This window comes from Chiloscyllium punctatum, chromosome 24 (genome assembly GCF_047496795.1).
Source record: "Chiloscyllium punctatum isolate Juve2018m chromosome 24, sChiPun1.3, whole genome shotgun sequence".
NCBI classification, from domain to species: Eukaryota; Metazoa; Chordata; class Chondrichthyes; order Orectolobiformes; family Hemiscylliidae; genus Chiloscyllium; species Chiloscyllium punctatum.
Genome location: NC_092762.1, coordinates 77,728,520 through 77,742,199, shown reverse-complemented (window position 1 = coordinate 77,742,199; position 13,680 = coordinate 77,728,520). Strand labels below are relative to the sequence as shown.

Here is a 13,680-nt window from a genome sequence, read left to right as displayed (position 1 = left end):
TTTGTGCAGTATGCCATTTTCCTTAGCTCTGCTGCTGATGATCCCCACCCCATTTTTCAGATGATTCCCTGACTCTAGCAGATAGGCAATGGTAAAAATTGGAAAGCTCTCCCATAACTTCTATGAATTACATCTGGCATAATAATAATTCATAGATTCTGTATTTTTAAAAAAACAAATTAGCGAGTACTCCTCCATTTCTCCTTTTTGATTGACAAGAGTAACATTGAGGAAAGCAAAGGTTTGTCATCAGTTGGCTTTAGCAATAGTGGAGAAATGGGGGTGGGAGTCTTAAGGAAATGTTAAATTTAAAATCTAAATACAGGAAAACAAAGTAAAGAGACAAATCTGATTTGTGACCAAATCTTTCTTTCATCACATGCAAGCTTCCTTGGAGGTGTACAATGTTTATAGCAACGTGGCCAGCACTGCTATTGGATTTTTTTTTAATTCCCACAGATACTTGGTTGCAGTATCATAATTAGAAGAATAGCAAAACTTTCTCAAATTTACTAAAGGTATTTTTCCACTTTCAAATCCATAACTCACCAGTTTTAGATATATATATCAGTTTACGGTTGGATTATAATTTAGAATATTACAAGGTGCTCTGAAGATGTGAGACTAATGTCAAGTGTCTCCTTCACACCATTTTTGAGTTGTCACCAAGTTCAGTAGATCACCACCATTGGATTCTTTTTATGTATTCCAGGTAGTTCTGTACCAAAATCTGGTCAAATAAACTGGTAGAAAATAAGACACTTTGGGTGAGTTTGTGGATGAAAGGCAGTTGTACGTCCTTTATAAAATTGTGACAAGGTATTGTGCAAATACAATTTCTAAAAGTGTAGAAATACACTCTGACTTTCCAAAAAATGTCACCAATAATTGAACCACATTGCTTTCAATAGTAATGCATAGATATCACCAGATCAGTTGTGTACAACACTTTTCATCGTGTCACAAAGAATCTGGGGTACATTGATCCATTGAATCTGATAAAAGGCATCCTTTATGTTAAGACTCTAATGGTTCTTTGTGACAGTATTAGTAAAAGTTAGCCAGTTAGTGTTTAGTTATCTTGGGTGTGATCATCTTATGAAAAGAGTAATATCGGCAATCGCTGGGGGGAATAAGGTCCATCACACTGGTCTGAATATTCTCCTCCTTGAAGCCGGACTCCACCAAATGAGGCACTTGAGTTTCCTGGACAAGTAAAAGGTATATGTTAATAAGGCAAACGTTAAACTGATCTCTCAGCATTACATGTTCCAGAAATTCAAAATGTTATCCTTATTTATAAAACAAGATAATAGTCCAAAATATAGAAGCCTTTTTTAAAATAAATGTTTGTGTGAGGGGCAACCAGGCAGACAAACAATTTGAGAACTGCTGTTACCCCCAACTGAGGAACAGCAGCTCAGATGTAAATTAAATCACCTGTATTCTGCCAGCTCATTACCTCAAACTTACAGGAGCTCCAAGCTGGATATAAAATGCAAGCTGTTTAGAATGTCCAGTTAGTTTTGGCAGCTTCTGAATGAATCAAATAGATCACACCTACATTTCATGGTAGCTTCAATAAGGTGTGTTTTATTCCTACCTGGAACATTTTTTCAATGTCATTATACTTTCCCTTCAGCAGCTCTCCCCAGGAGGTGAGGTTGCAGTATGTAAGAACACCACCAGGTTTCAGCAGACGACAGGCGTGACCCTGAAAGAAAAGTTTAAACTTTTGGTTTCGCTGCATTTTTTGCTCGTGTCCTTCCAAGATTAACCAAACTGTGTCAACACCACCAATTACAAGATCAACCCTGAAATTGGGCCGGGTGGTAATTGAATCCAAGCAGAGAACAAGGAGGAGGTGAGAAGAAATGGAGAGTAAGTAATTGGGGCAGGGATTCGATGGTTGGGATAGGAAGAACAATAGAATGATTACAGACTCCTGAGCATGTCTGTGGAACCTGCTTGGATGCTCTGGGGAAGAGTGCGGTTGGCCTATAACTGATCAGTATCAGCCAGGATGCTGCAATAGGTGATGGATGAGTTTCTTCTTCTGTAGAGAAGAAGGTACACAAAAACACTTTATGATTGTGGGGATGTCATATGGTCAGAAAAGCTACTAAGGAGTAGAGGGGTTACAGATCAAATTTTCGGGGGGTTGTCAGTTAACAAGATTAGTTTTGTCACCCAGAAGGAGAAATAATAGTAAAACTTGAGAATTTTGCAAACTGGTCTGACTTGTACACCTGAAAATAGAGCTCCAATACAATAATTTCTTCCGAGGTTTTTGCTGGATTTTTCCCCTCCGAGCCTAGAGTTGCTCTAGAAATAGGAGAACCATGTCATCAGACTTTCTTTTTAAACAAATGACCCAGTTACATTTCACTAAAATTGGGGCAATGGTTTAAGTATCAAAATAGAAATGCGATTGTATGTGCAGAAATGTGCTGATGAAAGATGAGAAAAGCAATCCACTGTTGGTCAAAATCTGTGACATTTCAAATGTTGTCCAGTCCTGATAAAAAGTCATAAAAATGAAGTTTTTGTTTCTTTCTCCAAAAATGCTGCTGGATACTTTCAGCACTGAGTTTTTGCACCAGATTTCCAGCATCCACAGTACTTTGCTTCTTGTGGAAGGGTGTGAAATGGCTGTATGTACGTGATAGATGCACAACCCATCAAACGAAGGAGCAGAAGTCAGCCATTTGACCCGTTAAGCCTGCTTTGACATTCAACAAAATTGTGGCTGATCTGCTAATCAGCAACTCCACTTGACTGCCTTATTCCTGTAAATTTTGGTTCTCTTCCAAAAAAAAATGCTGTTGTGTTTATTTGCAACACAAGCAACTTGAAACTGATTTCTTTGACAAGAAACGCACAGCAATTTAGTTGATCTGTGTAACTTGATCTGATCTGTTGTAGAACAATTGAAGGTTTCTGAAATGTGTATTTCCATCCAACATCAGACAGGTGACAGAGTTTAGAGCTTGTTGTAATTCCACCATTTGCCTGAGTGGGTACAGATGCAATGACTATTAATAGCAGGATGTAGTTTGCTGTACTTTGTGAAAGTGATATTTTCCTGCTTTAACAATTATCATTGTGCTTGGACAATACTATAAAAGAATTTACATTCAAACCCTGAAAGAATTGAAACCAACATGGTCATTCTAAAAGATGAGAGATGTAACAAACAATCTGGGTCTTTTTCAATATATAATTTCAGTTACATCACACTGTTAACTTTTGCCATAAATTCTGTATCTTAAATCTTACTCTACACAATTACCTGATGAAGGAGCAGCACTCCAAAAGCTAGTGCTTCCAAATAAACCTGTTGGACTATAACCTGGTGTTGTGTGATTATTAACTTTGCACACTCCAGTCCAACACCAGTGTCTCCACCTCATTGTTTGATTCAGCCACGCATGAAGGTAGCCATTAGGATGAGGGTAATGTTGGGTATGTTCTTAACCCACACCCCTTATGTACAGCTTTGTACATGGTGTCCCTATGGACATAGTCCATCTTAGACCTCCAGGTGAAGCAGAAGGTGGCTCAGGTGACTGCTTTGGTGCAGGCTCGGAGAATAGGCCAGACCTGCACTATGTGCAACAACACCAAGAGTACCTTACACTTGATCAGGTTTTTTCCTGCAATGGAGAGGGAGTGATGCTCCCATCTGCCCAGCTTTTGCCTTGCTTTGGCACTACAGTCCATCCAGGTTTTGGCACATGCACGCCCACATACCACACCCACCAAAGCTTATTCCCAACCCCTTCAATATCTCTTTCATTAGTTTAACCCACCTGCAGAACGCAGCAAGTAGCTCCCACTGGCAAAAGGTGTTTTCTAATCAACCTATTCAGAGATGTTATTATGCACCTCAGTATCTAATAGGTCTTGAATATGTGCCTCTTGGCTCAGAGGTTTAGGGACACTACCACTGCACCATAATGCCTCCCCCTAGCAGGATGCTTTGTAATGCCAAGTGTTTCTATATCTGATCATGTATGCACATGATCTTCAGGTTCACCCATACAGACTGCAGGAAGACAAGTTTGATGTACCTTATAAACATTCACTACGAAACATGTAATCCTTGTTCAAATTATTTGTATGTAGTCTTAGATTAAATGGAGAAGCTAGCTGATGATAGTAACTGAACCTTTGTGCTCTGGCTGTAAGTAGAATGAAATGCACAAGCCAATGCTGTTTCAGCTGACACACTTCTGAAAAACGAATCAACTTGAAAATCAAATTTTCTCATTCAGTGAGGAGCTAATTCTCCAGGGGCAGTATAACATAAAGCCAAATTTTAAAGGAGACATACACTTTAAAATAATATTTTTTGAGACAGATAATATGGCGCCTACTGGTCACAAAAACCCTCAAAAGTGTTACTTTATACACTTTTGTATCAAATGAAACTGAACTGATTAAATTAAGAAGTGATAGACCCTTAAAGATGCATGGTAAAACAATCAAAACTTTAAAAGAACAATTAAAACTTTTCTGTAGTTTTGAGCGAAGATGATGCACACCAGTGTCTCCAGCGGTCACGAAGCACAGAAAGCCTGAGGTATACCCATATTTGTACCTCTCCAGGGTCACCTGGGCAGAGATGTAACCATCAAAAAGCAACAGGCAAATTGGTCTGACCCAAAATTAGCCAGTTTATAGCGGTTTGCATCATTCTTCTTACTTGTCACCACCTGTCCCCTACCCCAACCCAAGTCCCTCACATTGTTCCCCCTCTAGCCCTTGCACTCCAAGTCCCAGGTTTCTGTCACCTCCAAATCCCAAGCCACGGGTTTCAGAAGTTACGTGATACAAATGCAATGTGCGTACATGGTGGAGGCATGTGGATAGTCTTTAGCTCCACCTCTTATGTGGGAAAGCATTTGTAGATGAATTCCTGATTTATCTTGAAATGAAATGCTCCAGAAAAATTAACGTTCATCCATTTAAATTTAAATGAATGTTTAACAATATGATAAGTGCCCAATAATCACTTTGACACTAAAAATTACTCATAGATGTAGCATTTAATTCCACAAGATTTTAATTATCATTATAGATTTATTATTTTTAAAAAATGTATTTTCTCTTTACATAATTTGCTATATACGATATGAGATTGAGTTAAATATTCTAAGTTACACATTCTGGTAGGTACCTCATAAGAATTCTTTAGCCTAGTTTGTTAATGAGATATACAGTTGGTTGCCCTATTAACATAGGTCCAAGATTCCCCATACAGTGTAGTGCACTGTTTCAGGTTTCTGATCACTGCAAGTTCCAGTGCAAAAGCCCAGTGAGAGACTGTGAGCAAGAGTAACTGGAATGAATGACTAGTACTAATCATATACTGCTGACTGCAAATTCTGGGCCATTCTCTTCACTTACCTTTATAAAAGAAAACTGATGTGTATGCCAGGTTTCCTCAGACAATGGGTAGGTATCATAAAGAATTCCTGAAAAACAAATGAACAAAGTAAGAATGTGTTTTGTTCTACAGCCAGAAATTAAATGAGACGATGACAACTTGCAATGATACCGAAACGTTTAATGTGGTAAAATGTTGCAAGGCATTTCATAAGGATGTAAACAGACAAAATGACTAGAACCCAAGGCAAAGAGGGTAACATCATGTCAAAGTCTAGTCAAAGAAGTAGGTTTCAAGAGCAACCTGAAGGAGGAGAGAGATTTGGAGGGGTTCAGGATAAGATGTAGGCCATTTAGGAATGAGATGAGAAATTTCTTCTCTCAGAGAGTGGTGAACCTGTGGAATTCTTTGTCGCTGAATGTTTTAAGAAGGAGATTGATACAGTTGTTAAGGCCAAAGATATGTTTGAGCAAGCTTGAAGGGCCATCTGGCCTACTCCTTATTTTCTGTGATTCTTAGACAACCCAATGCAGTGCTGAGTCATACTGATGAGCAAAATCATTGTCTATCATAGTATCAGTTTTCTAATCACAGCTATTGACCCTGGAGTCAATTGACTAGGGACTAGAAGATTGAGTCCAGATTCCAATTCCTGATCACTAACCAATGATCCCCAGTAGAAAATTTATGCCTGTGGATTTCAGTGGTGAAAACGGTTTCCGGCTGAGCTCCCTAATAATGAGATTATCAGAAGCAAGGAGTGATTCATGAAACTGCAAAGGTTTACATTGGCAGAAAAAAAGTTCAATTAGCAATAGGTGAAAAAAGCCACCTTTTTAAACATTTATGTATTAAATAAAAGCAGAAACTACCTTAATGTTGGAAAGGTAGCCAATTCTTTTGGCAGCTTTTTCCAAAAAGAATTTTATCAGCAATCAGTTGCTGGAAAGGATAGCTCTGCACAGTTATTCACTCAAGTGACTCTGCTCTCTCAATGATTAATCTGTACACTCAGTGTCATTACATCTGAAGGTGATTTTTGTCACATTGTCCAACATCGTTGTCTTGAAGCTCTGACTTAGGTTTGCAAATGCTGTCCACAGTTCCAACACAATGTTTTCTTCCAAATACTACAACAGCAGCAATGGTGAAGCAGCAATTCAGGTGCATCATTTTATATATGGTAGACATTGCCTCTTATCTACCAGTAACACAAGCTCCATCCAAATAAACTGCACTTTTAAAATATTCAAACTGGCAATACGAATCACAGCATAAAGTTTTAAATTTTATTATAATCCAATGTTTTGTTATTACTGTTTATCATGTAGTAATGACGACTGATTCTCTTGATATACCACATATTGGCTTATTCACTACCTGTACAGTTTACTGTAACACTAATATTTCACACACACAATTGCTATAGTGCATATAGAGTCTGCACCGATCCTCTGAAGAGCAATCCATCCAGATCAACATCCCACCCTATCCCCTTAACCCCACATTTAGCATGACCAATCTATCTAACCTGCACAGCTTTGTGACAGTAGGAGGAAACCAGAGCACCCAGACAAAACAGAAAAAACACGCAAACTCCACATAGACAGTCACCCAAGGCTGGGATCAAACCCAGGTCCCTGGTGCTGTGAGGCAGCAATGCTAACCACTGAGCTACCATGCCACATAAGAGTCTGAACTGTTTACAGAAAGACTTGAGGGTACATGGGCAATTTATGTTCTACCAGTGTCACAGAATAATTTGTCAAAAATATGTGACGAGATATCCCTTCGCAGTAGGTCTGACAGCATCTGTGGAGAGAAAGCAAAGTTTCAAGTCCAGAGAACCTTCTTCAAAGCTAATAGTAGCTAGCAAAGATGGTACATATGCTGAAGATGCCAGGAGTGGGGGTTGAAGCATGAATGTGGGCGAGAAGGGGTAAGCAGTTAGGTGAAGGCAGAGCCCAGAGAGTGGGGAAAAAAGACTTGATTAGGCAAACTTAGGATGGATGATAGTAATCCAGGGAAGGTGAAAAGCTAATATTGGAGTGATTAGTATGTTTGGCTGTGCTGAAAGTAGTCGAGAGCATTGTGCTGGAAAAGCACAGCAGGTCAGGCAGCATCCGAGGACAGGGGAAATCGACGTTTTGGGCAAAAGCCCTTCCCCAAGAATTTGCTGAAAGTAGCCCATGTCATTACAGAGCCTGGGGTGTGGAGATGGACAGAGGACATCACACAAGGAGTTCAGATACTACAGTGTGAGCAACACAGTATGTTATCTCAATTGGGTGGTCTGCATATACAAAATAAAAACTGATAATACTGAGGTACTTGATCACTCAATCTCACCAGCTTCATCATTAAATATTTACAATATGTTCAAAGGGGATATGGTGCAGAATATACATACCAATTTACACATTCCTTGAATCTGCATTCAGTCTTTCAAAGTACCTGGCCTATAACAAGTCTTGCCTCTTCCATATCTTAAAAGCCTCTCTTGCTTTGGTGATCCCTTTAGCTGGCTAGCGCCAAAGATCTGAATTTCTTACTCTAAACCTCACTACCTTTCCCTTCTCCTTTAAGATATTCCATAAAACATGCCTCTTTGGCCAGACTTTTATCATCCATTGTTAAAGTTCCTTTTTTTGGTTCAGTGGGGTGACTTTTGGAATACTTTGTACAGCTCTGGTCACCCTGCTACAGGAAGAATATTATTAACTTGGAGTTGTAGGAAAGATTTAGAGGGATATGGGCCAAATGCAAGTAAGTAGGACTAGTTTAGTTTGGGAAACTTGGTTGGCATGGATGAGTTGGACAGAAGAGTCTGTTTCTATGTTATATGACCCTATGACAAATTTTATTTGATAACACTCCAGTGAAGTCCCATGCCACAACAAAGACGTGACGTGAATGCAGGTTGTTATTATGAATGCACTACTAAAAATTATGACCAATAGTTTAAATGGATCCCTGGATTCAGAATCTTATTTATTAAGACATATTAAAAAAAATGCATGTTTACATTGCCAACGGTTTAGTAATAAAGTACTTCAGAGAAAAAATACTACTGTCAAACTTACCGTCAAAATGCGAATCTGGTAATGTTGAAACTATATCCTCCCAGAGGCCCTTGAGGGGAATAATCTGCATTGAGAAATGTAAAAGGCTGATTTCAATTATGTGTAATTACACTTCCATAATTATTTGTACATTAGCAGAAACGATCTTACGAGGGTGCTGTTATAGAGAGAAACACCATTGTAAACTTAATAAGCTAAAAGGCTTGTGTCTGTGCTGTAACAATCTATGGGCTATTACCTCTTCTATATAAAGTAATGAAAGTCTAACATTTGTATATTCCTACAATCTCTTTAAAATATCTCAAGCCACTTCCCACAAATTTTGTTAATTTCAAATGCAATGGCAGTTGTCATAATGGCAAGGACTTCATTCATTTTCCATACAAATGCAAAATATGCAGAATTTTAGACTGCATCTTCAAGAACACTACTTACTAAACAGAAAAATAAATTAAAGGACTGCAGGTGCTGAAGATCTGAAACAAAAATAGAAATTGCTGGAGAAACTTGGCAGGTCTGACCGCATTATGAGCAAAAGCAGAGTTAATGTTTCAAGTTCTACAGTTCTGAAGAAGTGTCACTGGGCTTGAAACATTAACTGTGCTTTCTCTGCACAGATGCTACCAGACCTGCTGAGTTTCTCCAGCAATTTCTCTTTTTATGTACTGAACAATACAAGCCACTTCAAAACTGATGAATCTATCTGCAAATACTATGGTTCTTGCATTAACGGTCTTTGAAAAATTGTTTTAATATATTTTACAGTATGAATTTAGCAATGTGTTCAACAATCTCCATGCAACTTATTCATGCTGTACTCAGTTATGTTTATTTTTTTTCTCTCTATTCATTCCTTCCCAATGAGCTTTGCTCCAGCCAGATCATGGGGCCAAAGAACAAGAGTTAAGGTTTGAGTAGTGAGATAATTTGTTAGTTCCTCCTAGACATGAATCAGTTCACCAAATCATGGTCTTCAATCAGGGATTAGCATGTTTGCCTACAATATGTGTTTCCCTACCTCGTACCTGGAAGGACAAGGGGAGCAAGCATATGAGAAACGACCAGAATCAAATCACACACGATGATAATGTGGAAATATATCAATGTTCCTTCACAGCTCCTTGGTCAAAATATTGGAAATCTCAACCTCACAATGCTGTGGGATTCCTTTCACCACATAGACTGCAATGGTTCAAGAATGTGCAAAATAGAAATTGTCAATAGATGTCTGTTGTCCCCACATTATATGGAAATGTTATGCAAATACATGTTTTTCTTTGATGAGGCAACTGGATCACACAAATTTCAATCTAATTGGGTTTTATAGCAGTTGATAAAGTGAAGACTGCAGATGTTGGCGATCAGAGTTGAAAAGTGTGGCGCTGGAAAAACACAGTAGGTCAGGCAGCATCCAAGGAGCAGGAGAGTCGTTTCGGGCATAAGCCCGTCATCAAGAATATAGCAGTCCCAGCCGAAATGAGTTTGGTTGAGCAGTTTCACTCATCTTTCATATAAATGCAAATTTGTGTAAAATCAGTAAATTAAAAACAAAAAAAAATTGTGAAGCAGCTGCAAAATTATCCAATGTTTATTTATACACACTTACCTTGTGGGGTTGCTCTTTAGCCCATTCCTGTAGTCTTTTAAATACACCTTCATTACATTCAATGATCCAGTGCTCTTCGATATTGAAAGACTCTATCTTGGTGGCTGCAATTGCCATTCCAAATCCAATTTCCAGAACACGTCCTCCTAAGCCAAGAGTAAGAAACTGGTCTTATTGCTATTTTTTCCCTGTCATTAGTTGCACTATAGCATGCTACTTCCACCCAATGCCTTTAAGACCACCATTGCACATAATGACAGTGCTACCAGAATCTATTGCACAACCAGAAAACAGAGTGGGAGTTAACAGTTGTTGGGCTAATGACTCTGTAACTCTACTGTGAACTGATATGCTAGCTGCCACATGGTTTGTGCTACTCCACTAGCTAACTGCACTGGCCTAATGTTCTCATATGACTATCTCTAGGTCACAGCCGCTCTTCACATCCAAATTCCAAGGTGGGATATTTAAAGATACAGAAATGTGTTGCTATATTGGAAAACCCAAGGCATTGGCCATTACCAGACAAATGAGAGAAAATCAGTAGAGAAGGAATATCATTCCAACTAAATTTATTTTGCACTTCCAATGATCCTCAAATTTTAGGGACAATAGACAATCACAGAGCCACAGAGTCCACCTATATAGAATCTGCTCCAATCAAAAACAACTACCTGACTATTCTAATTCCATTTTTCGGCAAATCCAACTCCATTTTCCAGCAAAAATGTACAACGAATAGCTTATGAAACACAAATCACATAAAACAAAGAATTGGACAAACCGTATTTGAATAATATATATAAGATATATCTTAACATTTTTATTGTGAAATGCAGGAGTAAATGCCAGGTTATGGAACCATTTAGCTGCAGCTGTCACGAACTTCACTTCAAATTCTGAATGAATGATAACATTGCACAAGTGTGCAAACGTTAGGAATGTGGCAAGACAATTCTGATAAATAATGTTACACAAAGAAAATACAAAATTGTATCTAATCTAATTTTATTGATTTGTTAAAAACATGAAACTGAATTTGATTTTCATCAATGTATCTGAAATCTACTAAGGCAGCTTGACACACTAACTGAGGAAGAAAAATATGTTTCAGAATAATGTATTCAGAAAAAAGTGCACCTTATAATACCTTGTCTAATTATTTGAAGGAATTAGGGGGATCTATAAAATTCTAACAAGACCAGACAGAGTAAATGCAGGAAGAATGTTCCTGATGACCAGGGAGTCTAGAACCAGGGGTCACAGACTAAGAATACAGGTTAGGCCACTTAGGACTAAGATGAAGAGAAATTTCTTCACCCAGAGAGTGGTGAGGCTGTGGAATTCTTTGCCACAGAAATTCTCTAAACTGATTGAGGCTAAAGTATTGAATGTTTTCAAGAAGGAGATACATATAGTTCTTAGCACTAAAGGATCAAAGGATATGGGGAAAAAGCCTGTAGAAGGTACAGAGTTGGATGATCAGCCATGATCATATTGAATGGTGGAGCAGGTTCAAAGAGTCAAATGGACTCCCCCATTCCTATTCCGACAGGTATATTTGGAAGCACTAGCTTTCGGAGCGCTACTCCTTCAGGCGTTTGTAGAGTATACTGGAAATTACTGGAGAAACTCTGGTAACTTCTGTGCAGAAAGAACAGTTAATGTTTCAAGACTTGTGACACTTCTTTGAAGATTCTGAGTCTGTCTATAGTTCAGTGCACACTTTAGGGCTAATTTTTCATTTTGTCGATCTAATTGTAAAGAAAATTTGCAACAAAATTTTATCAAAAATCTAACCCTTCATGTGCTGTGAGTGCTCCTACTTATCAATATAAAGAACATCCTTTGTTAGAAACAATGCCATGACATGTCCCCAGAGAACACAACTGAACCTAATATTATTTGTAGCTTTTCTCTGATTCCCAACAAAATGCAACAAGTCAGCACCAAAGGCAATTGCACCAGAGAAGAACATTATGCCTTAACATCATTCTACCTCGCACTGACTGCAAAACGTTCACACATACGGTATCTATTATTTGAATGCATAATACATAATCACAGTGGAAGATAACTATTCAGTAAATTCAGGTAAAATCAAATTTCCCTTTTGAATGTAGTTGGCATTCCCTCATAGTCACTGAGATTAAAAACCGGGTCATAGAAAGTTTTGTAAAATTTCCTAAGAATGTGTCCAAATGATTTTATCCCAAGACGGGAGTAACTGAGCAATTCACAACAGTCCACTTTTTAAAATCCACGTCGATATAATCTGATCTGTCTTTCAATCTTGAATCTCAGTCCCTAATTTGTACATATTTTAAAACGTGGAACCTTCGCCTGCACAAAGTGACAGAGCGACGGAACCACCCCCGAACTAAAATTAAATTCTGAACTTTGGAGTGTTCGGTAGCGGTCATGTGAAGGTTGGATGCTGCAGTTAAAAATTAAGAAGGGAAAATAATATTCAATAAGCATGGATTTTCTTATGCAACAGAGCTGACCCAGTTTATAGAATAGAATCCATGTGAGCAGGATTTTAAATGTAGGGGGAAGGGGGGTGTCTCACGGCGATGGTTACTTGACTGAAAGGAGAGAGTGGATAGTACCTTTTGAAGCTGCAACAGTGGCCAGTGAATGCATATATAGGGTCTCCCAGCGCTCCATCACCGGTTTGCCCAGGATCTGCAAGTGGGTGTCGCTGTCATTGTACTCGGCGCTCGCTAATCTCCAGTCCGGTTTGCAGTCCTCACCCTGTGAGAAAATGGCATCCTTGCTTTCCAAACTCATTCTGTTTCCAATCAGGGCGGAGAAAGGGGAGATGTCCACTCGGCAGGTTTATAAGAGCTGCGATTTATGCTGATCTTGCAGCTCTAGCCTCTCCCCCCGCCCTTCAACGTAACGCTGGTATGTTAACGTTATCGTAAATAAACATGCAGCAGCTGGGGCCTAACAGTTGTTACTGAGCTTTACAAATTCTGACAGCAGAGGGAGAGGGGCACAAGTGACTTCATAAAATTCTTCGGGGTGGCTGACAAAACATTGGGAGCATTACACCCCCACTTTTTGAAGACGTTAATTCTTTACTGAGTCAATTGAATGGGATGGGGACATCACTAGCATGTATTAACCATCCCTGATTGCTCTCGAACTGATTTGCTCTCTGGGTAATTTCACAGAATCTCCCACATTGCTGTAGAGTGGTAGGTTGGCTCAGTGGGTGGCACTGCTGTATTACAGTGCCAGGGAACTGGGTTTGATTCCAGCCTCAGGTGACTGTTTGCATGTTCTCTCTGTCTGCATGGGTTCCCTCTCACCCTAAGATGTGCAGGTTAGGTGGATTTGTCATTGCTAAGTTGCCCATAGTGTCCCCAGGGGTAGGTCTGGGTGGGATGCTCTTTGGAGGGTCAGTGTGGACTTGATGGGCTGAATGGCCTGCTTCCAATCTGTAAGGATTTTATGAAATGTTGGCTAGACTAGGTAATGCTGGCATTCTAATGATAATGGCTACTATTAGATTAGTGTTTAATTCCACAGTTTTTTTTAAAAAAAAGGATTGACTTTATATTTCACCATCTGCATTGATGGGATTTGAA

General features: G+C 39.0%; 1 protein-coding gene across 1 annotated transcript; it reads right to left on the bottom strand.

The window, feature by feature from the left end:
* Positions 1–772: 772 nt before the first annotated feature.
* Positions 773–12,950, bottom strand: LOC140494722 (guanidinoacetate N-methyltransferase-like). The gene is made up of 6 exons (XM_072594255.1): positions 12,694–12,950; positions 10,082–10,227; positions 8,476–8,539; positions 5,413–5,480; positions 1,604–1,714; positions 773–1,206 (listed from the first exon to the last, which is right to left on the bottom strand). The coding sequence occupies exons 1-6, from the start codon at positions 12,872–12,874 to the stop codon at positions 1,066–1,068; spliced, it is 711 nt and encodes a 236-aa protein (XP_072450356.1). The 5' UTR covers positions 12,875–12,950; the 3' UTR covers positions 773–1,065.
* Positions 12,951–13,680: the final 730 nt, after the last annotated feature.